Source organism: Aplysia californica, unplaced genomic scaffold (assembly GCF_000002075.1).
Source record: "Aplysia californica isolate F4 #8 unplaced genomic scaffold, AplCal3.0 scaffold00026, whole genome shotgun sequence".
In the NCBI taxonomy this organism is placed as follows: domain Eukaryota; kingdom Metazoa; phylum Mollusca; class Gastropoda; order Aplysiida; family Aplysiidae; genus Aplysia; species Aplysia californica.
In genome coordinates, this window is record NW_004797296.1 from 2077954 (window position 1) to 2096935 (window position 18982).

The following is an 18982-nucleotide window of genomic DNA, read 5'->3' on the forward strand; positions in this document are numbered from 1 at the left end:
GACGGAGACACTCAACAAAACAAATTTTATATATTTGAGAATTGAGCACATATCTTAGATCACAGATGCCAGAACATATTATTGTCTAATTACAACATGTACTACTCTGAAAGCAGTCCTGGTCAAACAGGATAAGATAAGACAAATCTTTATTGTCCAGAAGCTGGCACACAATGGTTTGGTGTTACACGAAACACACACACACACATGCACGCACACACACGTGCACACACACTTGTGCACACCTATAAACACACAACACTCTCACACATCCTCTCTTCCACACACATCATACACCATGAAACATTTGTATATGATCTGTGAAGATAACTTATAGAATTAGTATTTTGGTAGACAGATTTTAGGGAAGATGTGGTAGCATCTAAATTTTTCTTTGTGTGTGCTCTAAATTCTCGACACACATTTTCTAACCATAAAACAGCAATTTTAATTAGACCGGCAAAAGCACAAATTCTTTAAACACATTTCCACAACTTCTGCGTATTGCCTTACTTTCTTCCAATATGATATGACCACAACTCTGTGCCTATGCTCCTTTAAAATTTTATTTCAACAATTACTGGTTCCACAGTCATGTCAATTCATATTTATATATACAAATAAACAAGAAAAAAAGTAAATGTCAAGCCTGCTGACAAAATGAGTTACTTCTCGGAATTTAGCCCTATGGAAATACATACATCACACTTTTAGGTGTAGTTTTTACAATTCATAAGAATGAAATAATAAAAGACATGTTCTACTTAAAGAAAATGGCATCAATAGACGGTCTACAAATTTGAACCTGGTGTCGATTTTTGGCCAATATTTCCATATGTGGATTGCGAAAAGTAACTCAATTTGTCAGCACGACTCACAAATGTAAATCCGTCTTACCTCAAATACGAGTAGGGGTACAACAAAAAACACATAGCCAATGGCCGTAGAGACATTTTCTCGCCGTTGTTCACTCAAAATGTCTGGCGAACGGAGTAGGATGATGGCCAGACCCACAGAATACAGGACAAATATCATGGCCACACACATCACAATCCACACCGGAATGAAGACAATCTGGAAAACAGGTGTTGGGTTTTAGTAAGAGTTACCCTGATGCTGCCTTAACAATAAGCTGGAGGAGCCAATATTTGTGAAATTTTAGATGTATCCATTCATGCAATTTCTTAAGTTTTAGCAAGAGTTTTATGGCATTTACAACACAATTAGGTAATATAAGTGCCAGAGTTCAGAGGTGTTACAGAAGTAACATACAAAGGAAAGAAGGAGGAAAGATAATGATGATAGATATTTGATGGGAAAGAAGGGAGCAAATCATACCAGAGCACCCCTTCCGCCCCCGCCCACCCAACCACCCACAAAACAATGTGTCAGACAAAAAAACAAACAAACTGGAAACAGATGAAGAGGGCACTAGGTCTACATCAATAGCAAGCAGATCGAACGTATTAAGCCTAAAAAGCAAAATGTTTCACTAGAGAGATAAAAATGTTAATTCCTTTAGCAATCGTATCTACATCATGTATCTTTTCTTTTTTTTTTTTTAAACATTAATAATTTGAATTTCAACAAAATATTTTTTGAGCTCATGCAACCACAAATTAAGAAACTGTGATTAAAAAAGTAAATAAAACTACATTAGAAAATCAAAGGGTATGAAGAGGCACTCACCACCCAACTCCATGATATGACGTCGTCTAGTCTGAGTGCCAGGAAGATGAACTGCAGGATGTTCACTGAGCAGAACAGCTCCAGCTGCAATACAGAACCATACATGAAGAGACATGAAAGAATATACGAAGGGGGTGCAATAAGTCTTTGATCTGGGTATGAAAGAATCCTAGCAGAGTAATGAAATTTCGCCAGCATTTAAACAATTTCTTTGGAACACACCATGCTAATTTTCCAGAAAATCCTACCATAACAAGGCACTAGTTAGCGTATTAAAATAAAACCAAGCACAAAAATGTTTGTTTTTCTTTGCTGAAGCTGTGCTGTGGGGTGTGGGGGGCCTGTTGAATATTGCTCGATTATATCAAGTTTTCACACTTTCAAAGGAAATCCCCATCACAGATTTTTCAGGAAAAGGTCCAAGTTTATGTGTGCCATGTTACAAAGCTTAATCTTTATTCCTTCATATTTAGATCAAAGACTTCTTGAACCCCCCTTGTACAAGCATCATTCAGGTTGTTTATTCACATGGATTTAGTGTCAGCATTTTAACAGAGAAAAGGAAGTTTCCAGGGTTGTGTAAAGGGGAGGGGATGAGAGACAAAGAACGAACCCCCCTCCGAAACAATTATCTTCAGAATAAAGGGTAGATAAGACCCCTTTAAAATATAACATAGGCACTGGCAGTTATTTTTTGGAAGTGGTGGTTCATTTGAAAAATGTTCTACTTTAAAGTGATGTTACGTGAAATAAGAAATCAGCAAAAGTTATAGCTATCATTTACAGTTGAAGACAACCCTGTCTACTCTCTTTATTTCAACATGCTCTGTAACCATCAGGTTAAGATCGTAAAAAAAAAAAAAGGCCATCTTTATAGGACATAGAAGTACACTGATAATGATTTCCTTTGTATACAATAAATATCTCAGAGAATATCTCAGGGAATCATGATAGTGTAAACCAAATTTGAACAAAGAGTAGTGTGACATGTAAGAACAAGCCAAACCAGATGCTTGTTGGAATAAGGAGATAACATTAACATAATAACAAGTTATTTAAGATAGGTAAAGATTAAGACACAGAGACAATTTTTTCCCTATTTTTTTAAATGTTGGTGTTTTCTATGCCCTCATCGATATAATTTAGATCATTTTGGAGGTGGGCTTCTCACCATTCTTGTCAGGGCCAAACTCAGCTGGGAGGAGTACAACATCCCAGCAGAAAGACTGAGATACTAGACAAAAACTTTCTCCCCACTTAAGAATCGAATTCGGGTCTCTTGCATACAACAGCGAAGCGTGTAACTACTACCCGACAACAGTTGGTACCCAGAGACAGGAACAATTAAGCGAAAAAAAAGTACTTTATCATATGTAAATTCCGCGACCTGCTTAGTTTCGGTAACTGATGGGACAGAAAAGAGAGAAAAATACTATCCCATCAGTTGTCGAGACAAAACATGTCACAAAATTTGAAAAAAGTACTTTTTACTCCAAATGAAGGCATTCATTTAATATGAATCTTAATGTGTCTTTCAAATGTTCTGATCATTTAAAGTTGAAATACAGTGTAATCATTGTAAGAAAGTATAGTCCAAATGTCCCGCAAGTTACTGTGGAAGAGCCCTATAAGTGAGTGCTACCAACGGCATTTTCTAACCACGTGCTAAAACAGATTAGAATCACCAACGATAGAAATGATAACCAGTGACATCACGCACCTCACAGGAGCGGTCATTCTTGACCCTCCAGATGCAGGCGCCAATGCAGAAGAACGAGAGGACGAAGAGCGGGATGAAGACGAGTAGCCAGCCCACACTTGCCCACTGGAGGTTGACAACGGCCAAAACCTCAAACATGACCAAACCCAGGTGTTCGGCGCATGACAGGATCATGCCTTTGTACTGGCTGCTGCTGCCTGCCTCCAACCTGTGGAGAGAGAGAGAGAGAGAGAGAGAGAGAGAGAGAGATGTGTATCAGAAGAAAATGATGAAATGGACATTTTTAAGGGCAAGAGGACTAACCCAGATTTCAGGTATTTCCCAAAATTTTGACCAATCCCCCAAGTGGGCATTGCCCTACCTATAGGAGCCGGAGAAGTTTGTTTTCATTAGTGTGTACATTTGTTTGGTTATAGAGAATATTCTCATCTTTAAGAAAAAAAAAACGTGGGTCAAAAAAACATTTTACCTTCCATTTTCTCAAAACGGCATTTTTCGGGATAGCCCCCTTGTGCTTAAAAGCAACCAAATTACACCCCCTTGACCCTGCTCTAATGGCCACCTGTATGAGACCTTCCGCCCTGGGAGAGAGAGGTGTGTACCAGAAGAAAACAATGAAATTACACTTGACCCTGATCTAACGGCCACCCATATAAGACAATTATACCTGTAGAAACGGCCACTTCCATTTCCTCCCTTGCATATTTTTTACATTATAATGACACTCTATAAGATGGCCACCTGTTGAACAAGGCGACTTTTCTACGTTTTGCCTGCAAGAAATTCTCAGATCTCATGAAGTTTGTGTTATCAGGGTGTAACTATATTTTGATTGTATCATGGAAAGCTAACTTTAATTATAAGTAAAGACTCTGTCGGCCTGAAATTATCATGGGTCTCAACTCAGAATTCTAAAAAAGGAGGAACTTTCCGGGCGATCGCCACAGAAGCCCATTTTGGCGAAACACCCATTATCATTATACTGTTGAACCCTAGAATGCAGAAATAAAAACCATTAATTTATCAAAGCAAGGTTATTTCACACCAATTTGAGGGGTTGGGAGATAATTTCAAGTAAGAGTCACATACAAAATATTTACAATCTTGATTACGTACAGAAAGTGGTGGCGCCTGGGGTCTTGTGCGACTTATTAATTTTTCCCTTCATCATATTCGCCTGTATATATAAACTTTATAAAATGAATCTTGTTTTGAGCCTAGAACCAGAATATCGACGGTAATGATTCATATCATAGGCCTATATATTAAACGTGAAAGACAAAAATTAATGCTCAAAGTACAGTAGTATAGCCCAAGTAGACCTTTTCAGTGTGAGAGGTGTAAGAACTGTGAGAGGGCAAGATGCAGTGAAACTGAAAATCTGCGAATCTTGAACAGAAAGCTAAAATATAGAGATCTAATTTACTGTCACCAATCCAATAAAACGCGAACACTTAGGCCCCTAAGTTCCACAACACGCTTACAAGTTATGACGGTTCCCGTTTTCACACAAGGCCTGCACCAACGCACACTTTACTTTGCAGAGAGCTGTAGTAGTAATCAAAATTCTAAACATAAAACATATTTGCTTCCAGTTTCAGATTTTTTGTCTTCTGGTGTTGCGTCCAGCCCTCCCCCTATCCTCGAGTGCGTCTTTAAAAAAAAATCAATAATCTCCCCCCATTCCTGAGTCCTGTACTTCGAAGCGCTCAGATTACTCAGAACGCGCGCAGGTTCATTGACCAGTCACAATGGCGAACCCGACAAGACGCTTGTATTATTAACTTTTTTTTTTTTCTTTTTGTTGCCCCCATAAGTGACGGCACAGTGACAAATATTGATTTATTTTCATGGCGACACCACGTTTGTAATGCCGAACCTGCATGCTACAATAATTGTTGCGTTAATATCAGACAATTACTGACAAATTTCTGGGTGGTAACGAAAGCGAAAGTAGATCTTGATTTTCCAGTCGAACCTAGGTGACACAATTCCACTTGCCGCCAAAACCACAAGTTCGCGCAAAACGTATTCTCTGAGCCGAATTAATATCACAATCGCGACCGGTAGAAATGAACTTAAAGACGTTATTGAATTTGGTTTTCAAATGAGATCTTTTATGTATTTTCCCGGGCCCGGGGCTCGGCGATTTTTTTTAAATTCCCGGGACCTGGCAACCACCCTGCTCCCAACAAGTCTCTTTCTGATTGGTCCGCTGTCGCGGAAGCGGAGTTTAGCGGAGGAAATGGCTGTAGCGGAAATCCGCTAAATAGCGGACTATTAAGACCCATGTATTATAACAATCAGCTTTTTCCTACTTCTCAAGAACATTACCTAAGGCAGATACCACTGACTGAAGCCTCAAACTAGAGCCGGTTAAAGGAGGGCAAGACTACACATTAAACAGGTTTATGCTGGAAAAAAGACAGCAAGTAAGAAGAAGGATGAAACATAAACTTATTTACACTCTGTCTCTTTCAATGCTTTATTCTTTATAATAAAAAATAATAATATACAAAGCATTTGCGCAGCACATTCCTATACTTTATAATGCTCAATGTGCTTTTAAAGACATATTGATATATTGATATCCTACGATGGCATAAAATACAAACAGAACTCAGGCACAGGGGCACATAAAATGACCAAATGTATATCAATAATAATGTATACACACCACATGAACACACTTTATTTGTAATTCTATTCACTTTCTTCCTCACACCCCAGACCTTATGCTCCACTCCATACCACACCTTCACTCACCTGTATTGTGGGTTGCGCAGCCATACAGAGGTACCCACAGCCGCTCCCACCAGCACTAACAACTTCCATAGCCAGATCGGGAGGAAGACAAGCCAATAGCTCCAGTCCACACTACCATCTATCCGCAGCGACAGCAGCAACGTAAACACCAGCAGACAGCTGAACACCACAAACTTACTGGGGACAGCCATGTAAAACATACAAAGGTTGTCAGGATTGTTAGATACATCAGGGATCACAGTGGGATTTTTCGCTAACCCCTGAACTTTGACGGCCTGACTTAAGGCTGGGACAGAACGACGGCCAGAGTGGATTTTGGGAAGTACTCGCAACCGCGGAAAACTGTGATCCCTGATACATATATATATTTACGACTGTTGGACTTGAGATCACCATGCTGTCAAATGGGAAGCAAACAACAGGAAAGCCATTACCATTAATTATCAGAGTCACGGTAAGGAATGTGTAGAGCAGTAAGACTTCTAGTGCAGAACAGAAAAAAGTGTGATGGCGACTTGTAACCACCCTCGTCACATGTATCATAATGTATGTCTTTATCTTTCAGTGATGTAATGCTACCGAAAGAAATATGCTGAAAGTTATAGAATCTAGAACCCAGGCCCCTTTTCATTATAGAGTATACTTGTTGAATAAATCTAAGTTGGGCACATTTGATGCTTTTCCCGAGCACATCATTTGACTCTATTTGGAACCAAATGAAGAGTAGAGAGGGAAAGGTTGAGTGTGTATTTAACTACAGTGAGTTTGTTTTTTTGTCTTCATATGAGCGCCCAATGTATGCACCAGAGCAGGGAGGTTTTTGTAGAGAGTAAAGAGCCACTGCCATGACAGTGGTGCCCAGTCTAAGGATATCATTAATCAAGTGTATTATAATAATGTGACATATTTTTTTATTTCCATTGCTTTCACAGCCGAGTACTCTGTATCCATCGATACTAAGTGTTATTTATCAAAAGAGTACGAAATATCGGCCATTATCAACCAATGCGCATGCATTGTTCCAGGCAGTTCTGAATTATAAGACCCTCATTTGTATTTATGGCACAGTCCCTTACAAAAAAGTACAAATATGTTTCATAAATCTATCATACCTGGGATTAAAGTCTTGAAAAAGATTTTTCAGATTCATATCCAAGTAGGTAATAGGCAAACACTGGCACTTGTAGGCCTATTCCTTCCAGGCAGAAGAACTTTGCATCACCACATCAGAACTCAAGTCCTAAGTAAGTCAGTCTTTGCAGGAATCATGCTCACAACCAATATTCTGTGGCACTAGGTGAATGTCAGACAGCACAATATTCACAGCCACAATGAAATCATCAACAAGGCTTGTGACTTGAGTACCATGAGTGGCCCAACTACCTGCCAGGAAAAACAAATAAATAATAATTAGTCCAAATGAAGATGACACAACCAGTCATGGTATAGTATAAAGGTGCAACACGGCTGTATGGTATAGTATAAAGATGCAACACGGCTGTTCATGAGCAGTACTTTAGTTTTACCGGCACCCCGCAGCGCCCCGACGCTCTGTGTAACTCGAACCAGCAATTACCAACAGGTCAAGAGGTCAACACTGGGAATTTTACCTGACTGACAGATTCGCTATGAAAATGTTATTGCAGCAGTTTTCAGCTTTGTTTAACCTGTGACTAAGTCCAAAATACAATACCAACTGTGCAAAAAACTGTATACTTTGAATAAGCATCATCTAACACATTTCTTAGAGCAATCACGCATCTAATTAAGATAAAGAAATACGAGATGATGACGAAAGAAAAATAGATACATGTTTAAACATTGATAAAGGGTCATGATTTATTTCAATAAATTTGAACTTGATAGTCGAGGTCGATTTTGACAATTCTAAGATATTGGGTCAGAAACTGAGTAAAGTTTTAAACTCATTTGGCTGCATTTGAAAACCGTTGCCTAAACAAAGATATTAAGTCTTGAGTGGAGATTCACAACTTTTCGAGATATGTACTCAGCTCCCCAAGTACAGCTTTCACATGCGACGACTCTTGATAAAAATGTATCACTCTAGGATCGTGGGTATCACCAGTCAGGATGTCAGTACTTATAAGTGCATTTAAGTTTTAGTTTTAGTACAGGGTTTTAAGGCACTCGCAACTGCATAAGGTCATATGAGCGCCAAGGGGTGGGCGTCAACAAAAAAATCTTTACAGGGAATCAGACTTACTCTGCTCACCTCTCTAGTTTCAACAGCACAGAGTCTGCTTCGACTATCAAGGCACCCCGGAAATAGCAGGTCACAAGAGAGAGACAACATACAAAAGAAGTAGAGGAAAAATGACAATAGTAAGGATTAGGAAAGAAAAAGCAGCAGTTCCCTGTTGTAGATCAGGCACAGTTATGAGCGTGACATGAATCAGCCCATATACAATTCTACTGTGCATGAACGAGAAATATTCCCCCTTTGGGAATGGCCTTTTGACACTTCAGTCAGTGGCACAGCCCCGTGGGGATAACTAGTTAAGCCTACTGTCACAATTGGTAAACACACTATATAATTGAAACAAAACACATAACAAACACTGAACAAAAGACGCCTATATCATTTTAAAGAAGAAAAAATCACAGAAAAACAACACAAAGTTGTAACTTGCATCACTGGTACAGTATACCTATCCCTACTAGATTTTGAAAAAAGAATTGAAACTGATAGTGAATTTAATTTACAAAGTTATTGGCGTTTAACTTCAAATAACACAGAAAAAAGGAATCCGATTCGATAGAAACACGTCTTGGGGAACGTTTACGTAGTTTTTAAAAAATTAATTAAAAATCACAGAAAAACGGCACAAAGTTGAAATTTGAACAATTTGTACAGTACGCCTATCCCTACCAGATTTTTACCAAAAAATTGAAACTGATGGTGACTTTACAAAGTTATTGGCGTTTAAATTCAAATAACACTGAAAAAGGAAGTACTTTGTACACTTCAAACAAAATAAAAAGCAACATCAAATACAGTCGAACCTGTCTAGGATGGAATCGGAAGGGAGCCAGAAAAAAATAACGTCTTAGACAGGGGAATTTAGGGGGAGAGGGAAGGGGCTCCAGAAGCTCAGCCAGTGGGACAATAAGAGGTTGCTCCCCCGATCAGCAAGCAGTGGTCAAAATCTGACATCTCTGAAGTGCTATCCTTGCCTCTCTGATAATGGCATCATGCATCAGTTCCACTTATTCCATTGCCACCAATGCTTGTATTTCATAAGACCACTGTTCGACCTATTAAAAACAACAACGATTGAACATCTCTTTTGCTTCCGCCCTTAGCCCCACCCTTCACTGCAATTAAAATCCTCTGGGGTCGGAATCTAATAAATCTATGCACCCCAATAAGCATATATTTCCACATCCTCGCTTTCAATTGGGTCCAGAATCGGTTTGGCCCTGCATCTCAGCTTGCCGTATTTCCACAGCTGACATGTATACTGCGTCAGTCTTCTTGGGTTTGTGTACCTTTGTGGCACCCACCAGTTTTAGTCCTCTGGTGTTGCCTTCAGCACCCCCCCCCCTCCCCCCCTCCTCGAGTGTATCTAAAAAAAATATCAATAATCCCCTCCCTCATTCCGTAGTCCTATACTTCGCAACGCTCTGACTTTGAATGAACTTTGGCTACCCCAACAAACGCCGGTACTCACACGATCTGTTCACTGAGGAGCTCAGTGATAAGACTCACATCTCGGCACTGTGAGGCAGAACAGGAGTTAAGTCCAGGTTCTGGGTGTGTACTTTGTGTTTTGTCTGCTGAACACAAATTTGACTCCATTTACGTGGCAAGTCATAGCCGGCAAACTACATTCAGGGTGCCGTGAGCGTAGCCTACTAACTAGATCTAGATCTACGTTCACGGTGCCAAGAACGTAGTCACTGCGTTTTTCAAAAACACTTTATCTAAAGTTTAGACTAAAGCCAACTCGCCATCAAGTTTTATAATGCCTCTTCACCACCGGTGAGAATAAACAAACTAAGGGACTATTTCTCCAAACACTAGAATAAACCTGATCTCTATTTCTCTAAACGGTTTCTGTTCTCGAGATTTTGGGGTTATTTGCAAGATTTAGCCGTCATCTTTCATTCTGCCATTCGGTAAGGACTGGGAAGAAGCATTTTTTGCATCGAATTCAATTTCTAGAGCTAGAGATTTTTAAATGTCTGAATATTCAGATAGAAGACTACTTCAGTCGTCATTGGGGCAACGTTCCCGGACAATACTTCAGTAATGCCTTCAAAAGGTATTGCGAAAATTTGAATGATTTAGTCACCCCAAAGCAAAATGGTATTAAAAAAAAAATCCCTCCACGCTCTCCCCACTCGCCCCGCCCCCATGCTCAGTCCACACCTTACACATACACACACACTATACACACTCACTCGCTCATTCATTCACTCACTCACGTGTGGGCCATGCCATTCACAAATTATCAACAAATCTCGAGAATGGAAACCGTTAGGAGAAATAGAGTTCAAGTTTATTTTCCCGAGGGTTCAGAGAAATAGACCCGGCCATAAATAAATAGATGCAGCCCATATTAATACCCAGGAGATCCATATTATTGGCACCCAGGGGGGGGGTGTGTGTCCGAATAATACCAGATTTATTGGCACCCGGGGGGTCCAAATGGATAATTGCAGCCACAAAAAAGTGAACGCTAGAAAAGTGCAAAGGGAGTGTATACATACCCGGTAACCGGGAACATAGTCACGAAGTATACAGACCCGGTAAGGGAAATCTTTTGTGATTTCGGAAAGTTTCAGCGCCCTCTTGGCTCAGGGAGGACCATAGATTTACACTAACTATTAGGTTTTAAAAGGAGATAACTCTATGGGGAAGACGTAGGTTCTTCTTGGTCCATGGCCTTGACCTAGGTCTAGTTTCGAGGCATAGATCTAAATGAGGATTGCGGATGTCTATCCGATGAACGATCGTCTTTCTTCCGTATTAAACTTGGGGGAACCAATAGACAATTTGAAGAAAAGAACAATGTATGTCATAATTTCAATCGAGCAGTCACCCTCTCTATTATACTCTATTTCTCTGGGAAGTGGTTATTCTCACTCCGGGTGAGAATAACCAATGTCTCACTAGAACTCACCCCCTCCCTTGTTTTACCGGAAATGACCCAAGAGGGATCAGGGCTGAGGTTACCGGGGCTGATGCTCCGCAGGGTCGTGTTGGTGTCCGAGTCTAGTCACAGTCACGGTTGTCAGATTTTCAGAGCCAAATCCCAGAAATTTGGCTCTTTTGGATCGCATCTGGTCCGGAAAATTTCATTTGGCTCTCTGGCTCTTTTTTAGCTCCACACTCCAAATGTTTAAGAAGAAGGGGACAGAAGACGTAAGAAGAATAAAAGAAAAAAAAAAAAGAAAGTGAAGGAAAGAGCTTGGATTGCTTGATTATTAAAAGATGCGATTTAACGCCCTCGCCCTTCTACCGTCGTGCAAGAGCATTTTCTTGGTCTCGTGCTTGTTTCTCATTACGTTCATACATATTATATCTCTCTGTTCCTTGAACCATAAATAATTTATTGAGTGCAGGCAGAGAGTGAGAAGCCTGCCATCGTTAAGTCAGTGTGTAAACAATGAATAGTCCGGCCGGCGTCCTGTCCCACATCCCGCTCAGAAGCGTCGGTAGTGAGCCTCTTTTTTTTTACTGGAGAGGCGAAAAATGTTTTTTTACATTATTATTCGTTCCCAACCACAAGCAGTAAGCCACCAAGGGCCGTGATTTTATCGACCTGCGAGATGTCAGGGTGGAGTCTTCGCCTCATGCCCACACCGGGGTGGGAGCTATTCTCACTGGGGGGGGGGAGTAGCAAGACATCTAGGTTATTCTCACACGGGGTGAGAATAATGTCTCACCCGGGGTGAGAATAATGGTAGCCATTTCTCAGTCTCTCTCTCCCCTCTGTGTATCGCTCGCCTTCTCTTGCTCTTTGTTTGTCTCTGTCTTTCTTTCTTCCCCACCTACTTTCCCACTCTATCTTTCAGAACTTTCTCTCGTTCCCTCCTGTCAACAGTGGCATGTGATATAGCAAGCACTTCCCTTTCTTCTCTCTCTCTCACACACTCTACCGGGACTGGGCACTGAAACTTTCCGAAATCACAAAAGATTTCCCTTACCGGGTCTGTATACTTCGCGACTTTGTTCCCGGTTACCGGGTCTGTAGCCTACAGTAAGTACACTTCGAAGTGCAAAACACCCTAGTCCTGAGCATGAGATGGATTTTCCCGATTGATAAATATAACACATGCGATTAAACGTAGAAAGACGCAAACTATTTTTAGGTACGGCGCCCATCTTGTTTGACGTCACACCAGGATACCCCTCCAATCACGTGACTACAATCTAAGTATAGCCAACCGCATGGCACCAAAGATGGAAGTGTGTATGTTATAACGCTTAATCTACACCACGCTCTCGGAAGTTCTGATGGCCGAATAGACAGCACGTCTGAAGTCATGCAAGATTAAATTTTTAGGAGTCCCGGACTTTTTTTTTTCTTCTTTTCCTCCTCCCGACTGACCAACAGCCCCATAAATTATAATTTGTAGAGCTGCTTTGAAGTTTGTTTGTTTTTTAATGTTTAGGTGATGAAGAATGCAGGAGAGGAGGGGGGGGGGGGAGATCTATATCTAGATCTAGATAGATCTAGATAGATCTAGACCTTATCCTCCAGCGTCTTTACGGCAATTTTCGTACACTTCCATCTGGTGCCATGCGGTTGGCTATACTTATATATGTAGTCACGTGATCGGAGGGAAATCCTTGTCTGACGTCAAACAAGATGGGCTCCGTACCTAAAAATAGTTTGCGTTTAATCGCATAGATCTAGATCTAGAATCTATATAAATAACTGTATGGACTTAAAAAATGGAAGGACTTCCGTAACGAGCGACCACCCCATCAAACCCAATAAAGAAGAGGCCTAGACCTAACCCTAACCTTAACCCTACCCCTACCCCTCAATTCTGCTCTGTCTCATGTCATAGTGGTCGCTCGTTACGGAAGTCCTCCCTAAAAAATCTAAAGTAGAGTAGTCTTTAAACTGACTTTTCCTTCCTAATATTATCTTAATCGAAGTGTATACAGACCCGGGAACAAAGTCACGAAGTATACAGACCCGGTAGGGGAACTCTTTTGTGATTTCAGAAAGTTTCAGTGCCCAGACCCGGTAGTGTGTGTTTGGGAGTGTGTGTGTGTGTGTGTGTGTGAGCAAGAGAGAGAGAGGAGAGAAGTGCTAGCAAAATGTATATTATAACATCGAAGTGACTATTCGGACTCGAGTCCGAATATGAAAAAATGTTATTCGGACTCTGATTCTTGACCAGCATGACATCACTTCCGACTTCCGACTTCCTGTGACTCGTGACTCCGGCTTCCTGTCCTGCCTCACTCATGACTCGCCTCAGGCTGGGTAGAGACCGGGATCGCTTCGGGCAAAATGGTGTTTTGAGCAGGAGCCGAGTTTTTTTATCTTATGATGAATTTGAGGCCGGCCTGAAAAGTAATAGCGCTTTTAATAAATGTGTATTTGTCAAGAGGTCATCAGAAGCAATTAAAGATGGCTCGTTAGCGTGTGTCGGGGTCGGATGGGCGGCCTGCACACGTGTGGCTGTGTGCGTGTCGTGGAGGGGGGGGGGGCACTATCGGGCGTTGAACGTCGCATACCCGTCAGTCTTTTTTCCCCCGGCAACTGATCATTATTACAATAATAAGCTAGTCTTGACGTAGATCTACGCAATAAATTGTGCACTGGTCTATGGAATCAAAAGTAGCCGTATGCTCAGCTCTACACAGCAAACAACTTTTTCTTGGTAAACAATCGAGATGACACAGGCTTGTGTATTTGAACGAATCAGTCTTTTTTTTTTCACACAGCTCATAATAATGCAGGTGCCAAGTGGTTTGCTAATCTTCAATTTTACCTTTTTCTACAACAAAGAAAGTGGAAAACATGGGGGGTGTGGGGGGGGGCGTATCAATGAGGTGGCGGGCATCGGATCGGCAGAAAAGGTGTGGGGGAAACTAAAAAATGGCGGAAAATGGGAAGCCCTGAACGTTAGATCTATAGAACGAAGACACTTCCTTTTTTCCGGACCCGAGTCCGAATAACATTTTTTCATATTCGGACTCGAGTCCGAATAACAACGGCCTTATAACATACCCTAGTTAGCAGGAGGGAACGAGAGAAAGATAGAGTGTGAAATAGGTGGGAAGAAAGAAAGACAGAGACAAACAAAGAAAAAGAGTATGCGAGCGATACACAGAGACAGAGGAGAGAGAGAGAGAGAGAGAGAGAGAGAGAGAGAGAGAGAGAGAGAGAGAGAGAGAGAGAGAGAGAGAGAGAGAGAGGGGGTGGGGGGTGGGCAGAGAAATAGAGAGGGGACTGCTCGATTGAAATTTATGATTCAAATGGCCACCTCTATTCTCACCCGGAGTGAGAATAGTGCAGGCGAGTCTTGTGGCTATTCTCACCCGGTGCGCGTTCACCAAATTTTGCGTTCACCCTAAACCATAGAATTCTACACTGTGAGGAAAAATTGTAGAATTCTGTGCCGTGAACAAACGTTCCATTACAACTGTAGCCTACTAAAAGCGTACAATTTTGTCTGTGGGCAGTGGAGAGAGAGAGAGAAAGAGAGAGAGGAGTAGCGCGAGAATTTCCGGGCAAAACAAAATGGCGACCCGCGTAGTTCGGCTCGATTCGAAAAGTTAAATAGCTGTAGCATCTTTGTAGACAACCAAATTAATTTACTTTTGTGTTTTAACATCATTTTTTAACTTTGTTTTGGTCAATTTGATCGTCCACACCGATAGACAGAGTATTCAGAAAGAGACAGAGAGAGAAAGAATAGGGGAGGAGTTGATCTTGCGAGAACTTCCGGGCGGGTGAGAATAGCCACTTTCGATTCAAATTGTGATTCCTCCAACTCCAAAACGGAGGAAAAACGATCGTTCATCGATAAGACATCCGCAATCTTCATTTAGATCTAGATTATATATATAGATCTAGATTCTAGATCTAGAAAATCTAGATCTAGGCTAGCCTCGAAACAAGATCAATGATTTATTTTTCGAAGTGTAGACCCGGTAACCGGGAACAACAAAGTCACGAAGTATACAGACCCGGTAGGGGAACTCTTTTGTGATTTCGGGAAGTTTCAGACCTCAGACCCGGTCACAGAATTCTACACTTAGAAGTGTAGAATTCTGTGGACCCGGTAGAAATCTTTTGTGTGTGTGTGTGTGTGTGTGTGTGTGTGTGTGTGAGAGAGAGAGAGAGAGAGAGGCTGCTCGATTGAAATTATGACATTGTAACTAGTTCTTTTCTTCGGATTGTGATTCCTCCAATTCCAAAACAAAGGAAAAACAATCGTTCATCGAAACGACATCCGCAATCTTCATTTAGATCTAGATCTAGGTTAGCCGCGAAACTAGATGAAAGATTTATGTCTGTCTGTCTAGACCTAGACCATAGATCTAGAAGAACCTAGGTCTACCCTGAGCCAAGAGGGCGCTGAAACTCTCCGAAATCCCAAAAGAGTTCCCCTACCGGGTGTGTATACTTTGTGACTTTGTTCCCGGTTACCGGGTCTGTATACACTCCCTTTATTTTTTTAGGCCGGCACTATTTCTCCGAACGTTCGGGAAAATAAAGCTGGGCACTATTTCTCCGAACGTTCAGGAAAATAAAGCTGGGCACTATTTCTCCGAACACTCTGAAATATCATCCTTTCCCCCAAATTTCGGATATTATATAGATCTATATAATTATAGTATGGGCCTACCAAAGATTGTTCGTATACAATATGGTTCAATCGGTCCAAAAAATGTCCGCCGTAAATATTTATATAAAGAAATGCTACAATTCCAAACAGTTTTTCGCTATAGATATGACGTGTTGCCTATGAAAGGTGCTGCTTTTAAACGTAATGTGTTGTGTTCACTCGTGTGCTGTCTAGATCTAGATCTACGGAGGGTTATTGATAACGACACATAGAACTGGCATCTGCGTTTGTCACTGCTGCGACCAATGTAGGTCCTACTGACACTGGCAAGCCCCTTAATGTGTGTGATTCCATAATTTACATGTAATATCCTGTACTTTTTTTAAAATTACGCACATTTAGGGTTAAAACTGCCAATCTTCTTCGGACAGGTGGACACACGCCCTTATTTGTTAATGTTTGTTGTTGTTTATGGGCTGTTCTAATTTTGATTTCTTTCTGTTGTGAAACCTTTTTTTTTCACGTTTTTACACTCATCTAAAAATCTCATCTAGACTAGCTGTTGAAAATTGAAATAGATATAGACCCAAAAATTTGCTCCTGTGTGTGTGTGTGTGTGTGTGTGTGTGTGTGTGTGTGTGTGTGTGTGTGTGTGTATGTGTGAGTGTTTGAGTGTGTCTGTGTGTGGTAGTAAGTGGAGAGTGAGGAGTGTTTGTTTGTTTTTCGGGCTTTATTTCAGCCTTTATTCAGTAACAGTTCAAAGTATACAAAAATAGAAACACAGGATCCATTCACTCCAGGACTCATGAGTCATTCGTCTCTTTCAGTTTCACTCTTTCATTCAATTTCCGTGTTCTCTCCCGCGGCTCATCCCCGTCCGCATGACTTTCATACCCCACCCCATCCCTCCAGGCACACACAAAGAAAATCTCACTTGTTCCCTGCGAACCATGGACAATAATATAGGCAAAACACCGCCTGAGCTGCATTCCTTTTGTTCGTGAGCTGTGGACCAGGCCAGGGGTGGTCAGTGTCGTCGTCTTGTAGTTGCTGTCGCCTGTGGATACACTCGCACATTCTTCCTTTCACCCGCTCTTTCACTCACACTGTCTCTCCATCCACAGTTCAGCTCGTCATACGTTCAAAAGTTGCCCACTAGTTATGTTTAGTTAGTGTGTGTACATGTGCATGAATATGATGGTGGTGGGTGTTACTGAAGGTTGTCTGTAGGCGGGCTTGCCATGCGGTACGTGTTCCTTCCCAGACCAGAGGCAGAATGAAACTTGGCGCCGAACTCTCGCAATAAATAGGCAAAAAATCACGAGACCGGAAGCCGAAAACCGTTCGGAGAAATAAAGATCGGCACTATTTCTCCGAACGTTCGGAGAAATAGTCACTTCGATTTTTTTATGTCTGTCAGTCTGTCTGTCTAGATCTAGACCTAGATTCTAGGCCATAGAATAGATCTAGAAGAACCTAGGTCTACCTTAGTGTAGAATTCTGTGGTCTACCCTGACCTGAGCCAAGGCCAAGAGGGCGCTGAAACTTTCCGAAATCACAAAAGACAAAAGAGTTCCCCTACCGGGTCTGTATACTTTGTGACTTTGTTCCCGGTTACCGGGTCTGTATACACTCCCTATCTTAATATCTTTAGTTTAGAGGCAGAGTAGAGAGCCTAGATCCGGTGCATTACACCACAGTACCACAGAACAGACACAGACACAGGAGACAGGATCGAATATGAAGGAAAGTGAACAGTAACGCGATTCATCAAGAGTCATTGCTTGTCAAGACTCAAGACTGGTTCTGTATTATTGATTGTATTGAACTGATTGTTTCGAGAGACTTACTATCGTAGCCTTCAATAGTGTTGGAATTGTGAGCATTTTCGTTCACCCACCCTATGAGTTCACTTCGTTCAGGTAACAATGGAAGAAACTGGAACGTCGTTGTGGACCAGCAGACCCACGCCACGGCACGATGCACTTCTTGTTTACAAAATTACAAATCTTGGATCACTGCTTTCACAGAGAAATGTTTGGCCGGAAGCAGTCAACTGAACTCATTTATTTAAAAGTTACTCGTCTGGGATAGCAGCCTAGCTATTTGCACGACAAATTAGCACATCTACGAGATGTTCCATTCACAGAATTCTACACTAAGTCGTAGAATTCTGTGGTTCCATTCAAATTCAATTCGTGAAACTCGTTCATACTACAACAAGCTTTTTGTCCAGACTAACTATAGATCTAATAGTTTCAGCCCTTGACCTTTACTATACAGGAAACGTCTTGAACATCTTATTGTTTTTTTGTTGTTGTTTTTTAAAATCTATTGTTGTTTTTAATTGGGACAAAATAATAATACATCATATGCCTGTTTACTCATATCAGTATCAGTCCTACTCAAACGTGATTGGTAACCCACAAAACCAAAACACTACAAAAAAAAGCATTACGATTACACACTGAAAAAAAACAACAACTAGAACTAGATCTAAATGAAGACAAAAGAAAAGAAAAAGCACACCAGTCTCTGACTTGTTGAAGTGACTATTGTTATTATGTTGGTCGATCATGATCTCTTCGATTATTGATCTCACGACGACTTTACTAATTACGTACGTGGTTATAGTTTTAACCTTTTCAGTCTCGTTGTTTGTTTGCCTACATTATCAGCCCCTTTCTTTAGGGGGGATCCCTCTTAAGTTTTAGACCAAGAGTTGCTGGTGATTGTACTCGTACGGTTCCTTGTGTTATACATGTGTTATGTAGTTTTTCGGGGGTTTTTTTGTTTTTGTTTTTTGGGGGTGGGTTCTGCTGTTGCTGTAATTGCTGTTGTTGTTGTTGTTATTATTGTTGTTCTTGTTGTATGTTGGCGGTCAGGCCTCCCCATTTTTTCTACCTAGGACCCAGAGTTGTTGTTGTTGTTGTTGTTGTTGTTGTTGTTCTTCTTCTTCTTCTTCTTCTTTTTCTTCTTCTTCTTCTTCTTCTTCTTCTTCTTCTTCTTCTTCTTCTTCTTCTT

The 18982-nt window shown here is 41.1% G+C and overlaps 1 protein-coding gene across 1 annotated transcript in view; it reads right to left on the reverse strand.

Annotated features, from left to right (window-relative positions):
* LOC101861418 (transmembrane protein 185A) overlaps window positions 1-17998 on the reverse strand; it is a 25311-nt gene extending 7313 nt beyond the window's left edge. Inside the window, exons 1-6 of the mRNA XM_013089794.2 lie at window positions 17809-17998; window positions 7288-7558; window positions 6176-6352; window positions 3410-3617; window positions 1690-1773; window positions 870-1074 (exon numbers count right to left, since the gene is read on the reverse strand). Of these exons, the coding sequence (XP_012945248.2) occupies window positions 870-1074; window positions 1690-1773; window positions 3410-3617; window positions 6176-6352; window positions 7288-7325 (712 nt within the window). The 5' untranslated portion in view covers window positions 7326-7558; window positions 17809-17998. The remainder of the gene's footprint in view (window positions 1-869; window positions 1075-1689; window positions 1774-3409; window positions 3618-6175; window positions 6353-7287; window positions 7559-17808) is intronic.
* Window positions 17999-18982: the final 984 nt, after the last annotated feature.